At 37.8% G+C, this 24686-nt stretch overlaps 1 protein-coding gene across 1 annotated transcript in view; it reads left to right on the forward strand.

Annotated features, from left to right (window-relative positions):
• NRXN1 (neurexin 1) overlaps positions 1 to 24686 on the forward strand; it is a 1112161-nt gene that overhangs the window by 1071162 nt on the left and 16313 nt on the right. Inside the window, 1 exon segment of the mRNA XM_021701263.1 lies at positions 17731 to 17809. Within this exon segment, the coding sequence (XP_021556938.1) occupies positions 17731 to 17809 (79 nt within the window).

The raw sequence follows: 24686 nt of genomic DNA on the forward strand, positions 1-24686 counted from the left end.
TGGTTACGCATCTGACTCTTGATCTCAGGGTCCTAAGTTCAAGCCCCGTGTTAAATAAAAGAAAAGAGAAGAAAAGGAAGGAAATATATTGAGCACAGCATAATTCTTAGATGAATAGGATTCTGTAGATTTGAGGAATCAAAGTAAGATTACTCATTGTAGCAGTCATTAACTGGGCAGAAACTAGAGTCCTCAGGATATAAGTATTAGAAATTTAATTTTTAGTAAAGCCCTGATAACTTCCTTTTTAATTGTGCTGGTTTCATTTAGGTTTTATTTTTTGGGTTTTTTTGGTGTGTGGTTTTTTTTTTTTTTTTTTTTTGTATTTTGCTTTCGTTTTCTCTTTTAAATCAAGGGTATAATATTTGTTGTGGTTGAAATTATTAGTTATTTGGTGTCTTAATCCTTAGGATTTAATATTCAAAGATAAATGATGGAAGGATAGGCAAAAATGGTATTACTAGTAATGACCCATCATGTGACAGTTTTCTTACTTCAAATCATGGTGAAATAGTCAATACTTCCAACTACCTTAAAACCACTAATTGTTTTAGATAAAAGCTATCACATTTAGCTGGAAATAAATTGTTTGGAACCAATAAATTTCACTTCCTTGATAAAGCATCAAGCCCTGTATATTTTTGTTTTATCCATGGCTGCAAGGCATTTCATGAAATTGAAGATTATTGTATTTATGTATGTATGCATATACTTATATACTTTTAATACTTTTAATGTTGAAATGATGATGGATTCACAGATAGTTACAAAGAAAATATAGGGAGATCCCCTACACCTTCTACCCAACTTCTCCCCATGTTAACATCTTACATAACTGTAGTCCAGTATCAAAACCAGAAGAGTATATTGCTATAAATCACAGAGCTTTTTCAGATTTCACTAATTACACATGTGCCTATGTGTGTATGTGCAACTTTATCACACGTAAAGCCTCCTGTAACCACCACCACAATCAAAATACTTAACTACACCATTACCACAAGACTCCCCTGTCACCCTTGATGATTTCGTTTTAAAGGGACCTGAGGGGTCATCCACTCTAACCTACTTACATTGGCATGGGGAATGATTTGCCTCAGGTCCATGGCTTTAGGTAATGATCGAATTCCTAGTTGGCTCAGAATGCTGTGTCCTATCCCAGACCACTTTCAGACATCCCACCATTCATTCTCAATTTATAAGGAAGGCTATTGTTGCTCTACAGTTTTAAAAATGAGAGAATTGAAGCAAACAAAAGTTTTAAGGTAGTTGAATTGACCCATTTCATCACAATTCTGGATTTTAAAAAAACTCAGATATTCTCATCCTGTAATACTGGGTTTATAACAGGTGAAGGGAGCATTAACTGTCCTCGGGAGCATTACTGATATTTCACACAAAGCGTGACTATGATACAGGGAATCCATGTTGCTTCATAGCGATTCAGCACGGTTGCTAAGGGGGAGAAGGTACTTAGTTGTCATCTGTAAAGAATCCCAGAGATTTAGCTACACATATAATTGGTACTCTCTGTCAAAAGAATTGAATGCCTCCCCTCTCCCATTCACACACACATACACACCAGATAATTTAGGAATTTGTTTCTCTTTCCATTATGCCCTTAATGCTTATACTAATTTAGTTACCATTTATAAAACTACTGAGGTAAGGTTTTGGGGGTTTGCGAATGGGGAGGTTCACAGCATGTGATTTGACTTACCTGCTTCATATCCATTTTGGAAAAATTTTCAAAACTACTCACTTTGGGAATGAATCTGGTTATAGAAGAGTAGAACAGTAGTTATTTGGAAAGATTGTAGGATCTAAGTCTTTTCTACTATATCAGCATCATAGAAATTAGAAATGTAAAAAGACCCATTAGCTGATTTGCCCTATTTCCATGGAAATTGCAGTGAACATTTTTCAAAAGATCTAATCTATTTTTGTTTAAAATAAATGGGAACTCAATGTAGATTCTTGCTAGAGCTTGAAACTGCTGATTGTTGTGTTTTCCGGGTTGTTTTTCTTTTTAGATCCACTTGACAGTTTGCATAGCTAATTATTGTGTTCTCATTTGTTTAATTCCAGCATTCCTGTAGACTTTTTTAGAATGGGGGAGGGGAGGGGAGGACCACTGCAGTTTTAAAGTACATCAACAAGCTGTTAAATCAAGGAGTGGGGGGGTGGGGTGGAGGGGTTTAGAGAGAATGATTTTGTGTGTGTGTGTTTGTGTTTTGGAAGATGGGTCAAAGTTAAAGCAGCAAAGTGGATTTTAAATAACTGCCAGGCTTTGGTAGCTAATAAGACTTTTGTGAAGGCTTTGTCAGTAACCAAATGCAGGAGATAGTGGGGTCCCTGGTGGCCTCATTTTATGTGGGGCACTTTGTATCTTGATGGATCATTTGCAGCAATAGCTTTTGCTAGGAACACTAAAGAATATGCAATCTTAGAAATTCAGCTTTTTTTTTTTTTTTTTTTTTTGCTAGTGAATGAATTTTAAAAAAAAAATATTGACTTACGGGCGCCTAGGTGGCTCAGTTGGTTAAGCGACTGCCTTCGGCTCAGGTCATGATCCTGGAGTTCTGGGATCGAGTCGCACATCGGACTCCCTGCTCAGTAGGGAGTCTGCTTCTCCCTCTGACCGTCCCTCCTCTCATGTGCTCTCTCTCTCTCTCTTTCTCAAATAAACAAATAAAATCTTTCAAAAAAATTGACTTAATTTGCAGAGTACAATTTTAGATGGAAAGAGCCTTAAAATTTGAAGAGAATTTGCTAAGAATTATTTCTTGTACCCAAATAGATAGCTTTAAAACTTTCCATTTTTAATGTTCTCTGGATTCCATGGAGGGGGGGCTGGGAAATGCTTTTGTCAAGAATCACTGCTTTTATTGCCAATGAATCATGAAACCATTGTGGAAGATTTAGAATTTAGAAGCATCAACTGAACCATTTAAGAATAGTTGAGGTAATGATGATTCAAATGAGATAAAATTACTTCTTTTGTATGTCTTCTTGGTGATGGTGATGGTGGTGGTGGTTAAGATTGCTTTTTCAGGGGTGTGGGGGAGCATTTGATTTAATGATTAGAATTACAGACTTCCATCTTCTTTCCTGCATTATAGGATGGGACCCTTTTAAAAAGATCCTCCACAATTCATTAGACTGAAAGTCTTTGCTTTAATTGAGCATCCCTAAATAATTGTCATGCTTCTTTAAGGATATGTTCATTTTGAATGAGAAAATTAATGTGAAAATTCAGTAGAAAATTTTTACAGTTAATTCATATTGAGAGTGCAACTCTGTGTTTGCAACAATGGGGAAAGTGATTATTGTTGAATTTACGTATACAGCTTCCCTTAGAGCAGCCAAAATAGTGAGGATGGCCAGATAAGAGATAATGAATGACTAGATCTCTACGTTTGCATAGATAGATAGATAGATAGATAGATAGTATTTTATGATTTCTAGTTGCTATAAGCAACAGAGACAGTTATTTCCAAGCCTTTCAAGACACAATGAATGGCAAACATTGTGTGCCTAGCAATTTGAACCTGCACATATGAACTCAGTTGAATGCTTGAGAGCTAAGATGAAACTCATACACATTCTTGCAAACCATTGCCATGGCAACATACTTAAAATTTCCAAAGTCTGTCTCCCTCGAGTTTGCACCTGCAGTTAGCTTATTGTGAAACAAAAAAGAAGGCTTTCCAACTTGAAAATGCTTTGGAATGGTTGGGAGTGTGTTTTGAAATAAAGTTGAGTTTGAAAGTTGAAAAGCAAAATAGAACATTCAGGGGGAAAGTACATTTGCGTTCTTCATGCAATATTTGGCTTTTTTTTCTCCTCCTACTTCACAATACTGTAGGCAAGGGCACATGTGGAAGGTCTACCTATTGTGGTTATTAGGATATTGGGGTTTTGCCCACTTTAGTGAAAAAGATGCTGCCTCCTGGCATGTAGGTAACATATGTGCACGTCTTGTATAATAATAATGAGGGCAAGAATAGCTAAGATTTATTTAGTGTTTATTATGCACCAAGAACAGTGTTAAGCACTTCATTGATCATGATTTTCCTAATTCTTACAACTACACTGCAGAGACTGGTGCTGCATCCTTCCCATTTTACAAATGAGAGGTTAAATAAATCATCCAAGTTCTCGTAACTCCAGATTTAAACCCTGGCTCTAATGCTCATGCACCAAATCACTAGGAGCGGTGTTACAAGATCCCATAACCAGTACCAACACCCCTCAATTTGTTAAGTGAGAAACTGCTTCTAGGAAACCAGAAAAGGGGCTACCACAGACAGCATCTGTCTCTCAGAATACAGAGTGAATCATAATTACAGCTAAACCCTTGCCTGGTAGCATCACTTCCACCTGTGAATACAAGCAAACATAGCTTCCAGTCGTTCAGGTAGTTTGGTGGTCACCGACGGTAGGTAAAGCAGCCTCGTTCCTTATCCTATTGCTCATCTCCTTCCCAGCCGACTCAGGGGAACACTGAACAAGGCTTGGCTTCTATTTGATTAGATCTTGGCAAATAGATTGAGGTATTTAGGGTATAGTTCCAATAAGGTTCCTTGGATTTTATGAAATAAGAAAAGCCTATTTGAGAATCATTATAGTAAAAATGTTACTGGGCGGGTGACTTAGAAATAAAGGCACTACCTTCAGAAGGAACATTATATTCTGAGGAAACTAAGGAGTCTGTGGATGTGAAGCCATGAGCCTTGACTGAGGGCTCTAAAACACCTGGGCTTCCCTATTAGCGAGCTTCTCTGACCCTCTTTTTCTTATAGCCCATTATTATTTCTCAAAATAGTTAGGGAACCTTGGTTATCTGGATTTCCAGCTCAAAGCAGATCAAAGGAGTGATTTTGAAAGAGAAAAGGGTGTCTCTAAAGGTTGACATTGATAGACAAAAGAGGAAAACGAATAAAAAGCACGCACTGATTAAAAAGTGAAAGGAGTGGAAGGGCTTATGACGCAGGGTGCAGCCGCACGCTTGAGCACGTGAGATCACCGCTCTGTTACAGGTTCCTACTTCCTCACCGTGATACCAAACTATCAAGAAAAGCTTGTCTTCTGAACCCTCTGGTTAAAAGGTACACTTCCATGATTTCAAAAGTTCTCAGGATGACAAATGACATTTTTGTGTGTGTGAACAGAAAGCTTATTTATGGTCCTTCATCAGCAGGCATCCCGGTAATGAGAATGAAGGGAAGGGGGCAGGAGTGGCAGGCGAAGGAAAAGGGCATATCCAGGTGGGAGAAGTATGATAGCAACTTGGAGGAAATGTGTCAGAACTGAGCGGAACTGACTGTAAATGCAAGGCTGGAGAGAGAAGAGCTGTCCAGGAGAGGACATGGTTAGTCACTTAGCCATCTAAGTGTTTTACATGTGAACTTTACTTGCATGTGAACTTTACTTGTCACCGTGTTTTTAATGGCCAAAATAATAATAAGAGTAATGTGTGAAGAGTAGTTGAAGAAGAAGAGGTCATTAGACAATGGCATAACCAAATCAAACACTCAAATACCTGTGGGAAAAGTTCAGTCAAGATTTCACTGAATGAAATGTGTGCACAAAGGCAGGCTCTCTAATGAAGCTCCTAGTCCTCAGAACACAATGAGCAGAATCTCCCATTGCATCTGCATGCTTCTTCAGGCAGTCCTTCGTGGGCTTTGCAGGGGCTGCTGAGTGCTCTCTGGTCTATCAGCTCGGGGTGATGTCAGGGGGATGCCATTCCCTGGTATTTCTTAAAGGCCTTTCTTAAAATTTTCAGGAAAACTTAGGGCAGAATTGAAAAAGGCAAATCATGTTTGAGAAACTTGGGAAAAGTAGCAAATTAATCCTGCTGCTATTTTTTTTTTTTTAACCTTCCTCTTACCCGAACATGAAGCTGGGAGTCGTGGAGGGAGGGGAATGCCAGCTGGATGGAGGGCCAGGAGGCAGGATCTCGTTCTGAGTCCGACACTGAGCCAGGTAGTGATTTGATCCTGCGCACCTGACCATGCCACATTACAGTTTCCCTCTCTTTACCATAAGGCACCTGGGACAGGTATCCTAAGGAATCTCCCACTCTGAAACAAATACAATTTGACAGATTCTGGGTTACATCACACAGCTGGGGAGAAAAGAACTCCCTGGCTTTTCCGTGTATCGATGTGATGTTTTTTGAGGTGTTTTAAAAAAGTGCTCTCCTATCAAATATGTAATTTGCTCTGTTTATAGAATGTTTAAACATGGGAGTGTGGATTTAAGTCAGAAATTACACTTGCTTTGTGAAGAGAATATCTGTGTCTAAAGATCTCAGGAGCCCAGTGCTACGAACAACCCTTCCCCCGCCCCCCGACCGTGTTGCAGGGAGAGTGAAGTGAGAATGTGTACAGAGCCAACTGTATCTATCTAAGAATACTGTCAAAACATCTTCTTAGTGCCAGCCACTGTGCTAGACAGGACCTTTCTAGCCCTAGAGGATTTTTAAAAGATTTTATTTATTTATTTATTTGGAGAGAGAGAGAGCACAAGTGGGGTGAGAGGCAGAGGGAGAATATCTAGCAGACTCCATGCTCAGTGCGTGGAGCTCGACGCAACACTGAGATCATGACCTGAGCCAAAATCAAGAGCTGGATACTCAACCAACTAAGCCACCCAGGCACCCCTATCCCTAGAGAATTTAATTCTCTTCATAATCCTGCAAAATAGGTGTAAATCACTTCATTTGTACTTAGGAAGAAACCTAGAGAAGTTAGGGAACTTGCCCAAACTCACACAGCTAATAAGCCGCAGCAGCTGGGACTTCAGGCCCATCTGTCTGGCTCTCACACCTAGACTCCTCCCATGCTCAGTGGTCAAAGAGCAACTTTCTGCTCAGAGACAGCCTCTATTTATCACACACCTGAAGTTCTCCATGCAAATCAAGGTAGGGAGGTCTGGCTCTCTATTACATTCCCCCTCTGCATAACTCCTTATTAATCAAAGGTATTCAGTAAATGATTATAAGTGGATGAATGAATTAATGAATGAGCGAACCTATGGAAGAATCAGTCAAAAGATCTCGATTTTGTGAGTGCCTTCTGCCCTACTCATATTTCTTGGTCCAAATTTGATGGCTGGTCTCAGCCAGCCCTTATCTTTATGCAGTTTATTTCACGAGGAAAATAAAACTTTCATCTTGTAGTTAGATATTGAAGGAAGGCATGATAGAGGTGTAGTTTCTTTACAATTAAACAAAAGTATTTACAGTGCAAGACTATTGCAGTAGAGTTCAGGGGACAGAGACAGACTTGGCGGGGAGCAGAGCACCCAGAATGATAATTAACTATTTTTTCTGTTTCTTCTACAAAGCAGGCTATATCTTATTGCTTTCTCCAGGGACAGGACTGCGTCATAAGAACAGGCAGACCGACTTATTATTGCAAGACATTTTTAGCTTTTCCTTCTTTCTAACTTTCAATCATTCTCTCTTTTCAGTTAAAGATAATGTCACTTCTTGCTATTTCTCTACCATAAATTTCCAGCCATGAAGTATAATGTGGAAACCAGTTATAAAGTTTCATTGTCACTTCTAGAGATGTTAGAGGCAGATAAAATCTTTGAAAAAGTGTGATTTTGCCACAATTCTCATCTCCCACTCTTAGTTAGGAGTCATACTCCTAGAAAATAATCTATACTTGCTCACTCTTATTTTGAGATTTAATGAGCTGTTACAAATGAGCAATTGTGACAAACATACACCTCAATGTAGTGAGCTTATAGAAAATGACCATCAGGAATAAGGCTATTGGACGTGATTCTACCAATTCAAGTATTGTGTGTAATATTTCTTCTCTTTTTAAAATCAAAACAAATCACGCACTCTCAACTTTATTAATTTTATTTTCACAGTCATACTTATTTTCATAAAAGGCTTTTATTTAAATTGCAGATATTTAAAGAAGATAAGCCAGGTTTAGAGTGTGATGACTTTTTTCCATCTTTATTGAAGTTTAATTGACAAATAAAAATTGTATACATTTAAAGTATATGACAATGTGTTGATATACATATACATTGTGAAACATTTCACCACAATCAATAGTGATGACATTTTAAATCACCTCTATTGAACTCTTGTGATAAATATTATGGGGGTATTAAACATGGACATAAACTCTGTCCCGCAGAAGTACACGAAATAAAACATACACCTGAGCAGTTCCCAGACTTTTAGACTTCAGCATAGTTTGGAAAGGCAGACACCTCCACTGTTCTGATGTACTCAGAAAACATTTAATAAGTGTATTATTAAAAGCTAATTAGTATCTTATTAATCCATACAGAAGACACAACCATAAGCAGTGTCATGTTATAAACTACAAATACAGCCGCTGTAATAGGGAGCATCGTGTGGCTGGGATCACACCTAAAGAACATCTCCTCTTCTCCCCTCCTCCCTCTCCTTCTCTCTCTCCCCTTTAATTAACAGTGTTTGCTAAGTGATCTGTTCTTCCTGCTTATCTGTTCATTTAGATGTTCTGGACGTAATAGGGCATACGTGAGAAGTAAACCATGGACCTACGCAGAGATAAAATAAATCAAGTTGTCATCATCTTCTAGGTCCCAGGAAAGTGAGTGAGGAGGAGAACTCAAGAGGACTCCAGTGTCCCCGCATCTGTGCGGTGACTCTCCAGGAGAGCAGGCCTGGGGAGGAGGGTATGACAGTGCCAGGTGTGGACTGGTACTACCTGTCTTGTACATTACCCTAAATAAGCAATGCCGAGTGAATCCTATCCCCGTATAAAGGGGATCAGCCCAAGAAGAGCAGCATTTATGGGAGGGGCCAGTTGGAGGAGAGAAACAGATCCCATTCAACTGAGGGGACAAGAGGATTTCAGGACATGAAAATGAAAGTTATGCAGTTAAGTGGATAGTCGGCCACCCTCCTTAATCTCTCCCTAGAACTATTCTTTATAGTGTCATATGAGGAACAAAAATAATTCCTTATTAGTTATAATAATAACATATAAACACTGCATTGTGGGAACTCTGATATTTCTAAAGTGCTTTCAGGCATATGAAATTTGGTCCCCACAACATCCCTGTGAGATAGGGAAGTTATTAATGATTCACATATTCAAATGATTATATATATACATATATAGTATATATATTTACATGTATAGTATATACTTACATGTATAACATATGTATTCTTAAGTACTGTTGAAAACACAAAAACTCGTCCAAGATGATGCATATCGCTTAAAATCCAGATTGCCACTTGATTTCTGAACTAGCATATATTTTCCATTATTGATCAGCATACTAAACTGAAGTGGTTGAAAAGTACACCGTTCCAAATATGTATTAGGGAACCAAAGTAAGCACCACGAGGAATGAAGTAGTCAGATACGGAAGCTTGGAGTTCCAGTTTAACTATAATCAGAAAAGATTAGATCTTCTCAGTGTATGAATGAAATAACATTGTAACATCGGAGCCAGAAAATGTTTACTCTCAATCAGTGCTTAATAGAAACCCTCATTAAAGTACTGTTCAGACATTGGCTTATTTGGGGGAGCTCAGTTTAGAACCTTACATATATTCAAGTCATGGGTCCAAAAAATCAGAAAATTAATTTTCTGTTAACTAAGTCATCATCATTTCCAACCACATCCCTATTTCTTGCTCTTCCATTCTCCAAGCATTGTGTGGAATAGAAGTTCTCATATGTTCCCATGTTAAAGCTCTATCAAGAAGACACTGGCTTTTATAGTACCCAGAAGGAAAGAATTGTTTTGGGTAGCCAGCTTCCTCTGGCTCTTTCTATATCTTTGATTTTGAACCTCTAATTCTAGGGCCATTGTGTAAATGAGACTACCCTAATCAATGGATGCATGTGTAGATTGTATATGGAAAAACAGCCAATATTATTAATAAATGGCCACTTCCATTTATTTATTTCCAGGATGTAGTAAGAGATCATTTGACAAAACTCGAATGATGGTTGTGTGAAAGAGACAAAAATAAATATCTCATTAGCACTTATGCTGTGAAAACAGTAGTTAATAAGGGAGAACTTGGAAGTTGGAAGGATTTTCATTGGTGGATTAATGAGAAGAGGGACAGAGTTCATTGAGTTAATTTTTTTGAGCGAGAGAGAGGGTAGGAAAAGGGCAGAAGGAGAGAGGAAGAGAAAGAATCTCAAGCAGACTCTGAGCTGAGTGTGGAGTCTAACATGGGGCTCAATCCCTCAGGTCATCAGATCACAACCTGAGCTGAAATCAAGAGTCAGATGCTTAACCAACTAAACCCTCTTGGGGGCCCCTCGTTGAGTTAATTTTGTAGCCAAAATGGCCTGCAATGTTCTAAGTCAAGGAGAAACAATAAGCAGGAAAATACTCAATAATTTATATTTCTTTCTGTCCCCCCAAATTTAGTTATGCATTTTGTACAGAAACAAGAGACATGATGTTTAAGTCTTTAAGCACATAGATTGCAACAAGTAAATAAAGAACTTTTCAGAGTTTAGTCCACTTCAAAATAACTGCGATTATGTCAATATTTGAATTTTTATAACCAGATTAAAAAAATTGAACACTAGCATTCATTTTCTTCCCTTTTTAGTGTCTATTTAATGTGCTGCCCTATCAAGTAGTGCAGTTAGCTGTGTATGTATGTCTCCTTGTATGTGTGTGTGTTTTCTTCATGACAATTTTAGTGTTTACTTATCTAAAATCCAATAATCTCCTTTGCCACCTTTTAACTTATCTTAAATGTATTTCATCGTGTATCTTTATAGACCATATCATATCCTTTAAGGACAAAATGGTTTTGGGTTGTTGGATGGATGGATGGTGAATGGATGGAATGGATAGAGAAAAGTCATCTGGGATGAGATAAGAGACAATCACAATCTGTTGAGGTCCATATAGTCTCATCATTTTGCCACTAATTGGCACTATAATTGCGTTCAAACAAAAACACTTAATTTTGCAGCTTCTGCTTCCTGATTTGTAAAATGAAGAGTTTAGACTAATGATCACTAAGGTCTGACCCAATGCAGGAAGACCTGAAACATGATTCTATCCCCTAACGTATTAAATGCCAACAACGAAAGACTGAATTTTGGAGACATGTTGGTGGAAACAATCCATCATTGGTATTTTACATTGATAAAAAAATCTGCTTTGGCATCATTACCAGTAAGGATTTTCAGTGCAACCCGTGTGACTAATTAGTTCATTCAGTCATAATAGTTGGAGTGGAGATTCATATTGACTTAGCTAAAAGCCCCGATTTGCATTGTAAACATCTGTCAGTATTCATTCAATTTGGAAATGGCCAAAGACATTTCAGAAAGTGCTTTGTCCAAAAGCAAATCAGAGTTGATCACAGGCGTATTCTGGTTCCCCCTTCAGCATCTTCGCTCCACTCCCAGCCGTCTTCGAGGCTCTTATACCCCCACATTCTAATGAATGAGAATCCAGAAGAACAGATTATTACAATACCTGTCTGAAAATTTTAAACTGGACTTTAACTTTGTCTTTTGGCCAGCTCTCCTACGTTGCTTTGGCTAAAAATGGAAATGCAGTATGAGCATAAAGGTCATCAGCAGCTTAAAGAAATAGTACGAGAGAGGTACTTTTTTAAAATATAAATTTAATTTCAAGTTTTCTGACACCAGGTTTCTCTTTTGCAGGTTTGCTATTTTGCATAACTTTGCTAAAATATGATGTTCTTTTCTGACTAAGCAGAAATCAAATTCTTTTCTTTCTTCCATAGTTCCTTTAAATTCATTTTTTGTGGCTTTGTTTCCTCATCCCTATCTTCCCCTTTTGAGTTTTGCCTGTCAGGATGACCAGTATCGAATGCATATAAAAATGCACGTTAAAATAAGTAAGATGTCATGATCTCTTTTCCATGGTGGGGTTTTTCTATCCAACCCACTTTTACTGTTCTGGAGCCATTGCATACATTTTAAATAGTCACAAAATTTTTGAAGAAAATTGAATGGCTTTCAAGTCTGTCTTTTCCCCCAGGCAGACAGCTGATTTATGGTCACTTTTTATAATAACCGGAGGCATCAACTGGGGGGGAAAAAAAACAAAAAACATTAAAAAATGTGAAAGCTGGCTATTTTCAGAGATATTTAAGCTTTGCCCTAAATATTCATGAATGCCAATGTTCAAACATTCATATTGGGTAAATGAGTGTACAAATGGGTATTTTTTTTTGAGCATGTACTTCACTGTAATGCTCAGAATAATAGCACCTCCACCTGCATTCTGCGTAAGCATGTTATTGGTGAATACTTAATGAAGTAATAGTTATGGGAGTACTGCCACATTTCAAGAAAAACAAGCCATTTGAATTGAATTGATTGTTATTTGTATCAGTGAGTGATTTGTTCCCTTGCTTTAGGATAGAGCAGGCACAATAAGTTATTTGGGGGTAGGAACCACAATTTATACCTTGCTAGGTAGTGACCACATTTTGTGCCCATCAGAAAATGCTATGCATAGATGAGGTGTTTTATATTTGTTGGTAACTAATTGATCCTCAGTTTTTTTTGTCATTCATGAACTGGAGCTGAAATTCATGCTTCACATATTGGATCACAATTCATTGCTTTTATTTTTACTAGATTAGTTAGCCATGGGATTGACATCTTTATATGGCATCTACTACTCGGAGAAATAATTGACAAATAAGAACCAAAAGCTTGATTGAGATCATGGAAACTACCATAGAATCTATACAGAGTGTCTAAAACTCATTTTGCACCTTTAATAGAGTTGTTGATTAACTAAAATTACCAATTGGATATATTTCTTTATTGGTTTGAGTTAGCCAAATTGACCCATGGTTTGGAAATTTTATATATATACTACAACTGGGTTGTTTTTCTGCAGTTTTCCACTTGAAAATTGTCACTTACCCCAACCCCTAGAAACTTCTTGTCTTATAGGTTTATCAGTGCAATGCATTGGACCTTGGCTTGGGCAATTTGTAACACTAATTCTGAATCCTGACTTTTTTTTTTTTTTTTCATGGAAACATGCCTCGCAATAAATCTTTCCTGGAGAGACTATCAGATTCAGTCCTGCAAGCCGGACATGAATGCTCTTTCACTTCAGAACAGCTTCCCAGAGACAAAATTATCAGCAAGAACAAGTGTCCATCAGTTAGTAAAACATGTCTCATCTCAGCTAGCTCCATACCTAACCTATCCATTGGCTCAATCAATTCAGTTTAAATGTCCACCACAGTAGTGAAAGATTAGGCTCAATACTGCTATACAAGGGAGCACCATGGCTTGAGACAGTATTTTTCAACATTGTATTTGGATGTATAGCCAGATAAAGTCTTGTCATTTAGAAACAAAGTTTCAATCACAATTTTAAAGTAAATCATGAATTTCTTTGTGGACAGCAGATTCATAGTGGACATCCTTTTGCATAGTGGGAGTTCTCCGTTATTTTCCTCAACAAAACAGGTCTGTCCTGATAGAGTTTTCTCGTAGGTGTTCTCATCAGAATATATCAGTCTTCAGTAAAGCTGTTTATCATGAGGAATAAAGTGTAGGGATGCTGTTCTTAGTAGAGAGAGAACCTTACAGATGAAGTTTATCTATCCTCTCATCATATCTTTTGCCACACAGATATGCATTTGTGCTGTATTCTAAAAAAGTGATAGCAAGTGAATGTGCAGCAAATTCCACCATTAAAGGTTGGGGAGAGGATGCCTGTAAGTAAGAAAGAAAGAACAAAAATACACCAGTTTCTCTACTTTCTAACCCACCAAATGGTGTCTCTCTTAATAACCCTGGCTGTCCAATAAGTTAAATAAGTTGGTGTAACTTCTTGCTATACACATCCTTTCTCCCCCATCCTGATTACATTTTTGTATCCTGTAACATGTTGGTGTTTTCCCACAGAGCATGATGAATTAAGTTTCAGTGCCTTTATTTCTTGAATTCTGTCCACATCATTTTTCTTCCCCTAAAGGTAAGGAAACCTAGGTATTTTTAGTAGACATTTTGAACAAGAACAGATGCTTGCCGTGTAAATATGCGGGCCACTCTGAATTAGGGAAGTCCAGCCTGACACTTGGACCTGTGAGTGGTTAGATGCACAGTTAGGCACATTTATCTAAATGAAAAGTTATGTAAAGCTAATGCTTTTGCTTGATTACTATTCTGTCTCTTTCAGCAGGTTGTCTCTTTTCTGAAAAAGGTTATAAACATCAGGAAAGTATACTGAAGAATAGAATTGATTAATGTGACATATTTGAGTTTCTTTCTACCACTCTTTCAACAGCATGTCATAGAGAGACAGCTCCAAACACAGTGAATTAAATTTAAATTACACAGCTTTGGCTAGAAGATTGTTCAGTTAATTCAGCCTCCAAAATGAAATTTGATTTCTTTTCCCCCTTACACTTGAGCCACTTCCTGATTTTTCATAGAGTGATGATTTCTGCCAAGGCATCTATTGATTCAAGATCTTTTATTCAGAAGACTATTGCTGGTTTTCCCTTTCTGAGGGAGAAAAATATGAAAAACAAGAACATATATTCATTATACCAGGAAAAGTACATTAAAAACTAAAATATAGTTTTACAGTAGGGTCATATTTGTACAGTGATTTTTTTTTCTACTGTAGGAGGGCTATAGAAGGTACTACTTATTCTATGATGTTTTTTGTTGTTTTAGGTACTGTGTTTTGTGAAAAATAACACTGAGAACATCCTCACACTTTCTGTTTGCTGTGGAATTGTTCCAGAAGATGTAGAAAATAGGTCAACTTTTAAAACAAAATTTAACTTGTGTGGCCTAAGTAATTTAGTCTTCATGAAACAGTATCCACTGAGTTCCACATTTTTAGCCCATGAATTTATTTTAAGAAGCAGCTTTCATTATTTATATTTGATGTTTGATTGCTATTCAAAATGTAAACCTAGGCAGTAAAAGATGGAAGCTTAGTTCAACAAAGTACCAATATAGCTACTGTATTTTGACATCAATACTAATGTGGGATCTGAAAAGTTGGGACTGATTCACATCTACAACTTCCGGTTTAATATCTAAAATTATATTACTTATAAATATAGTGCAAAAAAAGATTAAATCAGTGCTACATTTATTGAAATAACAACAATAATGTTGATAATATCACAACCTTTATAAGCATGTACAATGTGGTCCTATTTTAGATAGTTTTTCTGACTAATCCTTACAACAATGGGAACGTTTAGGCTCTCCATTTTTTTCAGGTGAGAAAAATAAGGCTCAGAACAAGTTTTACACTTTTAAAGCAGAGTTTCGCAATTTCCGCACTATTGACATCGTGGCTCATAAAATTCTTTGCTGTGGAAGGGCTGTCCCGGGCATTAAAGGATGTTGTGTCTCTGCAATGGAAGCTGCTGCTAATCCTATTAGGATAGGAATCTCATCGGATTCTAATAGTAGCAGACAGCCCCCCACAAGTCCCCAGCCCAGTTGTGACAACCTAAAATGTCTCCAGACATTGCCAAATGCCGCCCCCTCCCCCCCCTGCAAGCCCCAGGTGAAGGAGGAGAAAGGGGACAGCATCACTGCTGGCATGAGAAACACAGGATGAAAAAATTTATTCTCAGCTTCCTCCTACCCCTGTCAAGAACAGAACAACAACCCTATCCTAGTTTCATCAATATAATTAAAATTCCTCAAGGGAAATGAGAAATTCTCTTGTAACCTTGAAAGTAACTTGAAAGCGTATCTACTGTGGTTCAGAAAAAAAGTAGCTTTCCACTTGAAGTTGGCTCTTAAAAAAAAAAAAAAAGCAGATAATCTGCTCAGGGGTGATTTGGAACAATTGACCTCCAAGACCTCATAATCCAATAACTTGCTATTATCAAGTCCGTTTGGATGTTATCCTGCAAAATGTGCTGGTGCCAAAGGGAGGATGGGTTTTGCCTTTTACAGGCTCACTTTAATGAAAGAGACCTGCGTGACCATAACACCAATTGCTGGTAGTTATCACTGACACGAACAGTTACAATTCCAGGAAAACTGATACTTTGAACTAACTCTCTTAAAATAACAGCAACAAAATAAACGAATCCAGTCACCCAACCATCTCTTAGGAGAATGAAGAGCAAAATAACATGAAACCATCTCAAAAATGCTATTTAAATGCTTGTATTTATTTAAAGTTACATCATGAGGTGTTAGCATCTGAACAAATTCTTTATTTTTCAGTAAAGACCCTGTACTCGAAAGAATTTTAAGCCAAGTTTTCATCACGAAACTGTATTATCCTTCATCTTCATTCTTCTTTTTTTTTTTTTTAAGATTTTATTTATTTATTTGAGACAGAGAGAATGAGAGAGAGAGAGCACATGAGAGGGGGGAGGGTCAGAGGGAGAAGCAGGCTCCCTGCCGAGCAGGGAGCCCGATGCGGGACTCGATCCAGGGACTCCAGGATCATGACCTGAGCCGAAAGCAGTCGCTTAACCAACTGAGCCACCCAGGCGCCCCATCTTCATTCTTCAAAATGGCATAATTTTCCTAACGTTTATTTGTTTATACTTTAATCTCTGACTATACTAAGACCTCCTTTAATGAAAGTGAGTCATACCGTATTTCTTTTTTTTCCTTTAATGTATGGTCTGTATTATTCTAATTCCATTTTTAAATAAGGGCTTCATCAGTGTTGTGGTTCTGAGTACATCTAAACAATTACAAGCTTCTTAATCCTTAGCCGATGTAATGAGATATTTTCTGTCTTATACATTGAATTCTTTGTTACTTTAGCATTAGCCAAATCTGATGCAAACCTTCACAATTTCCATGCAATATCTCTGCCAAGTTTATTGCTCCTTGTAAGTGGCAGTAAAGAACAACCTTTGGTGCTTGTAATGTGTTGATTATGTGGCTAACTACTAGGATTTACACACTCTGCTTTTTATTACAGTGATGGTTATCTTTTTTGCTGTAAGTGCAATGAAGCAACTAGAATGTCACAGAAAAAACTGTCACCTCTATCCTTTTTGCCATAAAATATCATCCTCCCCATACGCTTTTCATTTATTATGAAACCTTAATAATGAAGAGGACAAGGGTGAAATGATACCCACTACTGAATATTGCAAAACTAATAATCAAGTGTGAAAGCTACACACATACACACACATGCAATTCCTCAAATGGACTATATTTGCTTCCCTTTAATGCATCAGTGAAATATATTCTCTTCTTAATCTGGTTTCCTAATAATGACAAGCTATATCTCAAAGATTCATCAAATTCTACCTGGTCGTGAATATAAAAGGTTATAGCTGTTCTGCTTTTAGGAAACCAAGCACAAGTACTGCATAAAGGCTACTGATGCATACTTCGTAGCACTCTAGGGTTGTAATAAATTCCAAATCACCTGCTTCTGCCAGGTTGTTTTAAACCCCTGTATGTTACTATGTGCAGTTGAATGGATGGGTATCTACAAGTTGGCTACCACCCTTTCCGTGTCCTTATGTAAAATAAACTGTAATCAGGTTTTCACAAATATGCAAATACTTCCATGAGAGATCTGAAATAGGTTGAAAAATGTAGGCTCCATGTCCTTGGGAAGGGAAATACTGAATTTGATTTCTCAACCTATCAGGAAAACACAAACAATATTTCACTTGTCATTGAGACAAAGATGAGAGTATCTGCTGGGTCCCTTTAAATTAATCTACTCAATGTGATTCTTTTGCAGACCACAGACGACATCCTTGTGGCCTCAGCAGAATGTCCCAGCGATGATGAGGACATTGACCCCTGTGAGCCGAGCTCAGGTGGGTTAGGTTAGTCGACTTTTTTTCTTACTTTTTTTGCTTTACTCTAAATCTGTGTTGCATGCTGTAGTCCTTAGACGAGCCTTGCATTTATATCTAGAAGCCCACCCCATTAAACAATGCCTCATTGTGAGATAAGGGGTTTTGCTCTTTACATGGATAAATTTCCCCCAAATTTATTGAAAAACAAATTTTAAAAACAGAACCCATCAAGATTATGTATTTCAGAAAAAGCAGTGGGGGACAGCGCACAAGGCTGGTGCCTTACTGTTCACATTCCATTAACTCACAATGTAATTTTTGTGTATAACGGTATAATGAGCTTTCCCTTGGATCACCTACAGTAAAATTGTAAAGCTTAAAAATTGCAGTGCATTGTGGAAAATTATTTGACCTTTCTACTGACAAAAAGTCCCCACCGCTCACTCTGCCAGCAAATTACCTTAAGTGATAAATTTCTGAATTTCAGAAGTAAGAGTATTATGGCATAGTAAAACAAACAGCAGGTAGAATCCTTGATACATTTAATAGAGAAATATTTGATTCTTGCCACGTCTCCCTAAAATTTAAGCTGATGCGTTTTAACTCTAGTCGATGTATAATTTCTCCTCCTTCTTTGTGATACGGTGTGACTGACTAACACAAAAATACTGTTTCCAAAGCAGCCCTGTACCATTAAGTGGTGGCTATGAACTCTGAAAATGAGTGAATCATAGGCTGGGTTTGCTTTCACATATTCATAATACCAAATATCAGGGTCATTTCCATTCGTTTCCTCTGTAAAGCAGCGTTTCTTCAAATTCAATAATTTTCTTGTTTAGGTAAGCAAGGTGAGTGAGATGAATATAGACTAACCACTGTTGGTTAGCTCATGACCTCTGTAGCTGTCACGGGAATCCCAGAAGAACTTCAGGTCACCATAAAATAATTTGTATTCTTCTGAAGACTATCACTTTGAAGTGAATCCATTATTCTGATATTTGGATTTTAAAAAATGGCTCAGGATGCATATCTTGCATCTCCTTTTGAATATCACTTCCCACTGATTGTAGCCACATACTCTGAGTGCTTGGAGCAGCTACTAGGTGCCAGCAAGGAACAGGGACTCAGAGTCACCTCAGCAGGAGAAGGTCAGGAGATACACACAGGTCGTGTTCTTATCCTCCTTCCTCTGGCCTCTCCACCTCACCCATCAAAATTCTTGACCTCCAGAGTGTGGTGAGGACTCTGAGGATCATCCATTCCATTCCTCCAGTTTATTGGTCCCTGCAACAATTGCCTTTTGGTTGTCTGGACAGATAGGGTCATTTCAGGATACCATCCTGGGCCCCTTTGCCAAGTTCCTGCCTTTTTTCCCCACTGGTATTCTCATTCTCTCTGTCTTAGTAAAAATAAAAATTAAAAAAAAGTTATTTCTTTTTTGTCCATTACATCAGCCCCATTTCTTTGCCTTCTCCTTCCCTAAATTTCTTCTTTTTTAATTTCTCTTACTTTCACATGTCCGATCATGACATTATTTTTTTATTTTTTAAATTTTTTATTATTATGTTCAGTTAGCCAACATATAGTACACCATTAGTTTTTGATGTAGTGTTCAGCGATTCATCAGTTGCATATAACATCCAGTGCTCGTCACCATACGTGCCCTCCTTGATATCCATCACCCAGTTACCCCATCTCCTTATCCCCCTCCCTTCTGTAACCCTCAGTTTGTTTCCCCGAGTCCAGAGTCTCTCATGGTTTGTCTCCCTCTCTGATTTCTTCCCATTCAGTTTTCCCTCCCTTCCTCTGTGGTCCTCCGTGCTATTGCTTATGTTCCACATGAGTGAAACCATATGATAATTGTCTTTCTCTGCTTGACTTATTTCACTGAGCATAATCCCCTCCAGTTCCATCCATGTCGATGCGAATGGTGGGTATTCATCCTTTCTGATGGCTGAGTAATATTCCATATTGACATTCTTTTTTATATCTGATTTTCTCTGAGATCCTCTAGCATGGATTGTTCATAAAACAAAGTCTGGTATTAGGTATTAGGTTGTATGTTGGGGTGTGTGTGTGTGTGTGTGTGTGTCTGTGTCCGTATCTTTCTGTCTGTCTGTGTCTGTGTCTGTTTATATTTGGATTTGATTTTGTTTTCCCAGTTAGCATTTTCTTGAGCGAATGTTGATCTTTGCAGTATTTCTTACTATATTAACATAGTGCTGAAAGCGGTATAGATTCTTACTAATTACAGCACTTGCTGTACTTGGTTTTCCTCTGGCCTGAATCTTTCTTTCGCTGACTGAGTATAGGTCATCATCCTTTTTATATATGTCCTCAACCTGAGTACCTAGCAAATTCAGTGTGAGAACTCTCACTGCACTTAATTTTTTTTTTTCTTTTCTCTCGCCTGAGCACAGCCAAATGATCCAGCCACTGCTTATAGGTCTTACTAACCATTCTTTATAGACCAGTTCACTGTCTCCCCCTTTCTCTGGGGACACGGCCCTTAAGAACAGGACGGTGGGGGTGGGGGGAGGAGAAGAGAGGAGAGAAAGGAGAGGTTACCCGTTCGTCACCCTCTCTCCTTTTTATTCACCTGACTTGTGTCTCTTTTCTTACATATTATAGCATGATGAAAAGTGAGGAGCTGTTTGTTAATAGCCATACTCTAGATAATCTTTCTGTCCCATTTTCTTCACCATACTTATTACTATCAGAAAGAATCTTGTTTGCTTACCTGTTTGTTACTTGATCATTAATGCACAGCTTGCATTGCCCCACAAGAACGCACGTAAGCTCCGAGAAGCAGGAACCCTGTATGGGTTTGTTGTGTGAATTTTCATTTTCTTCCATGGCATCAGAGTCTCTTGTCCAGCGTCCAAGGCACAGCAGCTACTGGCCATGTGTGATGACAGCTCCTTCCAGATTCTTGCACCAAGTCTCCTGGAACTTCCCATCCTCTCCCTCGGTGTTTCCACACTCCGTAGCTCTCAGTTCCTCAATTCTCTTAAGGCTTAAACTTAACATTCTGTTGCTTCAATGTCATCTTTCTCTGTAGGGCTCTTCTTGTGGTCTTACCTCCCCTTGGTAGTGTCTTGATGGTGTATTTCATGAATGCACCTCTTTCTACATTACATTTTGTAAGTGAGAGCTCTTTTCTACATTGGCTTTTTCTGTCCATTTCCCTATGATTTCTTTCATACCCATCTTCAACAATTCATGCAGTGTTGCTCTTTTGGCAGACTTGGCTCTGTGTGACAGAGTCTTATGAAATCCTTAGTGTATATGATTTTTTTCTATTTTCCAACTATTTTTTGAATAGCAGTGTTTTTTTTTAAATCATATTCTAAACTGAATATTGTTTCATTGTAGGATGCCTCTCCTGCACGTCTTTGTTTCTCAGGGTACCGATGTACTGGTTTTCTTAAATATATTTTTCTTGCTTGCTTTTCATCTTGAATACAAACGTAAAATAACATGGACAAAAACTATAGTTGCTGCTGTTATTAGACTTTAGATACTGTTAGATGTAACTTGATAGAAATCATTTCAGATATCAGCAGATCATATTTTGGGAAACTGATTTTTTTTTTAGGAAAGTGACATGCTAAATTAAATATTCAGTAATGGATATATCTGCTCTGCACTTTCCCTAATCCTTCAACAAGTGAAAGATATTTTTTTAAGATTCATTTATTTATTTGAGAGAGACAAAGAGTGGGGGTAGGGGCACAGGGAGAGAATCTTCAAGCAGACATCCTGCTGAGTCCAGAGCCAGATGCAAGGCTCGACCCCACAACCCGGAAAACATGACCTGAGCCTAATCTAAGAGCTAGCCGCTTAACTGGCTGAGCCACCCAGGCACCCCAATAAAAGAAGATATTGTTGTAAAAAGATGCGTAATTACTTTTACAGGTAGGTTGCCCAAATCTTCTCTGTATTTCACACTAACCTCGTTCAGGCTCCCTGAATATTTACATATGAAGGCTCTCTAATCACCCTAACCCACCCTCTCTTGAAAAAATGGTTTCTTCTGCGAAAATGAGTTATGCTCATTTAGGTGCCTTTCTAAGGTGCTATTAATGAAACAGGAAAAATCTGGCATCTTCTGGAACACAAGTAAACTATACCTTTTATCAAGTGTTTGATAAATTTGAATTACTATGTGGTTCCACTCAAAACTCTTTATGAAGAGGGAAGTTGTATATTCGGTGGATTGTCAGTTTCACCATTGATCAAGTAGTATTGAGTCCTATTTCACCACCCACTGCTCTGTTAAGCTCTGGGAACAAAAATAGAACATTTACACCTTCAGTTCCATTCTACAAAAGGACATCTTTCATTCTACGCTACATGCTTTTTCATTTATTCTTTATGATTGCCGGGTTCTTCATCTTTGACATTAAAATATTCACCTAGGGGCGCCTGGGTGGCTCAGTCGTTAAGCGTCTGCCTTCGGCTCAGGTCATGATCCCAGCGTCCTGGGATCGAGCCCCGCATCGGGCTCCCTGCTCAGCGGGGAGCCTGCTTCTCCCTCTCCCACTCCCCCTGCTTGTGTTCCCTCTCTCACTGTCTCTCTGTCAAATAAGTAAATAAAATCTTTAAAAAAAAATAAAAATAAAAATAAATAAATAAATAAAATATTCACCTATTTTTCATGTTGTTGCAAGAATTAAAACAAATGTATTTAAGGCACCAACTGCAATACCTGGCATGAAATAGAGCATGAATGGTTGCTTTTCATTTTCCCAGTTCAGTTATATAAAAAAAGAATATTCAAGCTATTTTTTCCCTTTTATGTAATGCTGTTACTTTTCCTGGCTGAAAAATTGGTGGGCAACTGATGAAACCACGCAGGCATCCTAGTGGGAACTGTGCATGTTGAAACTGGATCAGGAGCAACCCCCTGAGTGAGAACACATGGAACTCAATTATACTTGATTCCAGCCACACTGTCCTGCATGGTTAGCATTGGATGACAGCTTCACATTGGTATAAATTTAGAGCTTGAGAATATGAGAGTGTGCTATACAATTTAGGAGGTCTAATGGAACCCCAACTTTTAGAATGAAGCAACTAGGTCACAGGCCACCATTGCCCTAAAATGCCCGGTTTCAGCAGCCTGGACATGTGACAAGTGGATGACTTTTTCTTCACACTTCCAAAAAGACTTGCAACTTCTGTGCTTTTCCCTAAGCCTAGAGATATGGGTTGTTACATTAAATGAATTAATATGTGGAAAGCATGTTGTAGAACAGTGTCTTGGTCATAGTACATGCCATATGAGTGTTTGCTGTTACTATAGTTTGTATTATGTAAACATACATGTTTTCCAAGACTTCTTTTTTTCACATGAATGGAAGACTTTCTAAAACAGATTTCTTTGAAATCTTATGTTTTTGATTCACTTAGTAAGCTGACAAAATGGCAACCCTGCAAACCACTTATGTTCCAAAATGGCCCTTAATCCTGCCCATGCATCTTAGTTTTGAGGCCCTCTTCTAAACAGACCCCTTTCTCAAAACTCCTGAAGAAATTAGAAGAGGTGACATCTAAGACTATATCTAAGACCATAAATGAAGATAATGATGCTCTTTGGTGTGGGAGCTTCCTGATGAATAACTCTAAATTGTCATTTGTTACATAGGAAACAGGACCAGCTTCCTGTTTCCTGGGAGCCCATTTAGGAAGGACAATTTCCTCTTAAATTTATAATGCTTAGAATGATTTGTCTATGCTCTTTATGTTTGTGGGTGGGGGTTGGGGAGGTAGCTAATAGGATATAGGGCCACTTTCAGATCAAACTTTTTTCAGATGAGAAAAAGAGAAGCTTACTAACTAACAAAAAATCTGAGTAGTTATAGAGGAAAAGGATTATCATTTTTGTGGCAATCTCTTAAGCATTAGCTGAACTAATGGGGATAAGGTGATCAGTACAGCCCCTCAAAGAATACCTGTTGATTGCCCAGCAGTCGTATCGCATTGATTGAGGTTCAGGTTATATGAATAATGATAGATAACAGTAATAACTAGTCTTTAGTGAAGATTTATTCTGTGTTCATCATTGTTCTTAGCACTTCGTAAATGTTATATTTCATTATTTTACAAAGCTATGAAGTATTTTCATAGCTAGGGAGATTGAGAGAGATTAAGTTACTTTTTGTAATATGAGAGAGCTAGTAAGCTCTCTAATTTAGAAAAGGTGGGCTTTTAATTTCTTGGAATGCAGAAGATTGTTCTAGAATTCAGGCATCTCACAAATATAGGATTAATTTTTTAAATGTTCATTTAAATAATTCCATGGCTGGCATAAATTTAAATTTGATGGCAAAAGGTCCTTTACATGTATTAGTATTCATTAGGCTAAATTTGCTGCAATTACCATGCAATTTTGAGTGGTTTTCCAGTGTGCTATTCTGAGAAACGATCAAAGGATTTCTATTGAAGTGATTCCATTAACCACGTTAGGAATAAATATATGTATACTGAACAAGGCGCATCTTTTCGTTAAATAAATAATCACAGTCATTTAAAGGAATATATCACTTATTAGATCATATTTTTAGAGCCTGATTAGATGATAATTTTGTGCTACATTTAAATTTTGTGTATGTATTTTGTAATTATTTAAAAGCAAGTTTAATTAGCCATAATAGCCAATACATTGCTGTTAAAATGGAAATTTTGAGCTGTGGCCAGAAAAACAGCAATAATTAGGACTTCATTTTTGGAAACATCTAGAGTATCCCCTGAGCACCAGGCCACACAGTTAGTGACAGTCATATAGAGTCGGGGCCCAGCTAATCATAAAGGGGCAGGGCAAGCACCTGGATTTGGGGCACTGATGGGCTAGTAGGCTTTCAGTGTATGACATTCTGGTGTAGGAATCATT

The sequence above is a fragment of the Neomonachus schauinslandi genome, chromosome 10, assembly GCF_002201575.2.
Source record: "Neomonachus schauinslandi chromosome 10, ASM220157v2, whole genome shotgun sequence".
Classification (NCBI taxonomy): domain Eukaryota; kingdom Metazoa; phylum Chordata; class Mammalia; order Carnivora; family Phocidae; genus Neomonachus; species Neomonachus schauinslandi.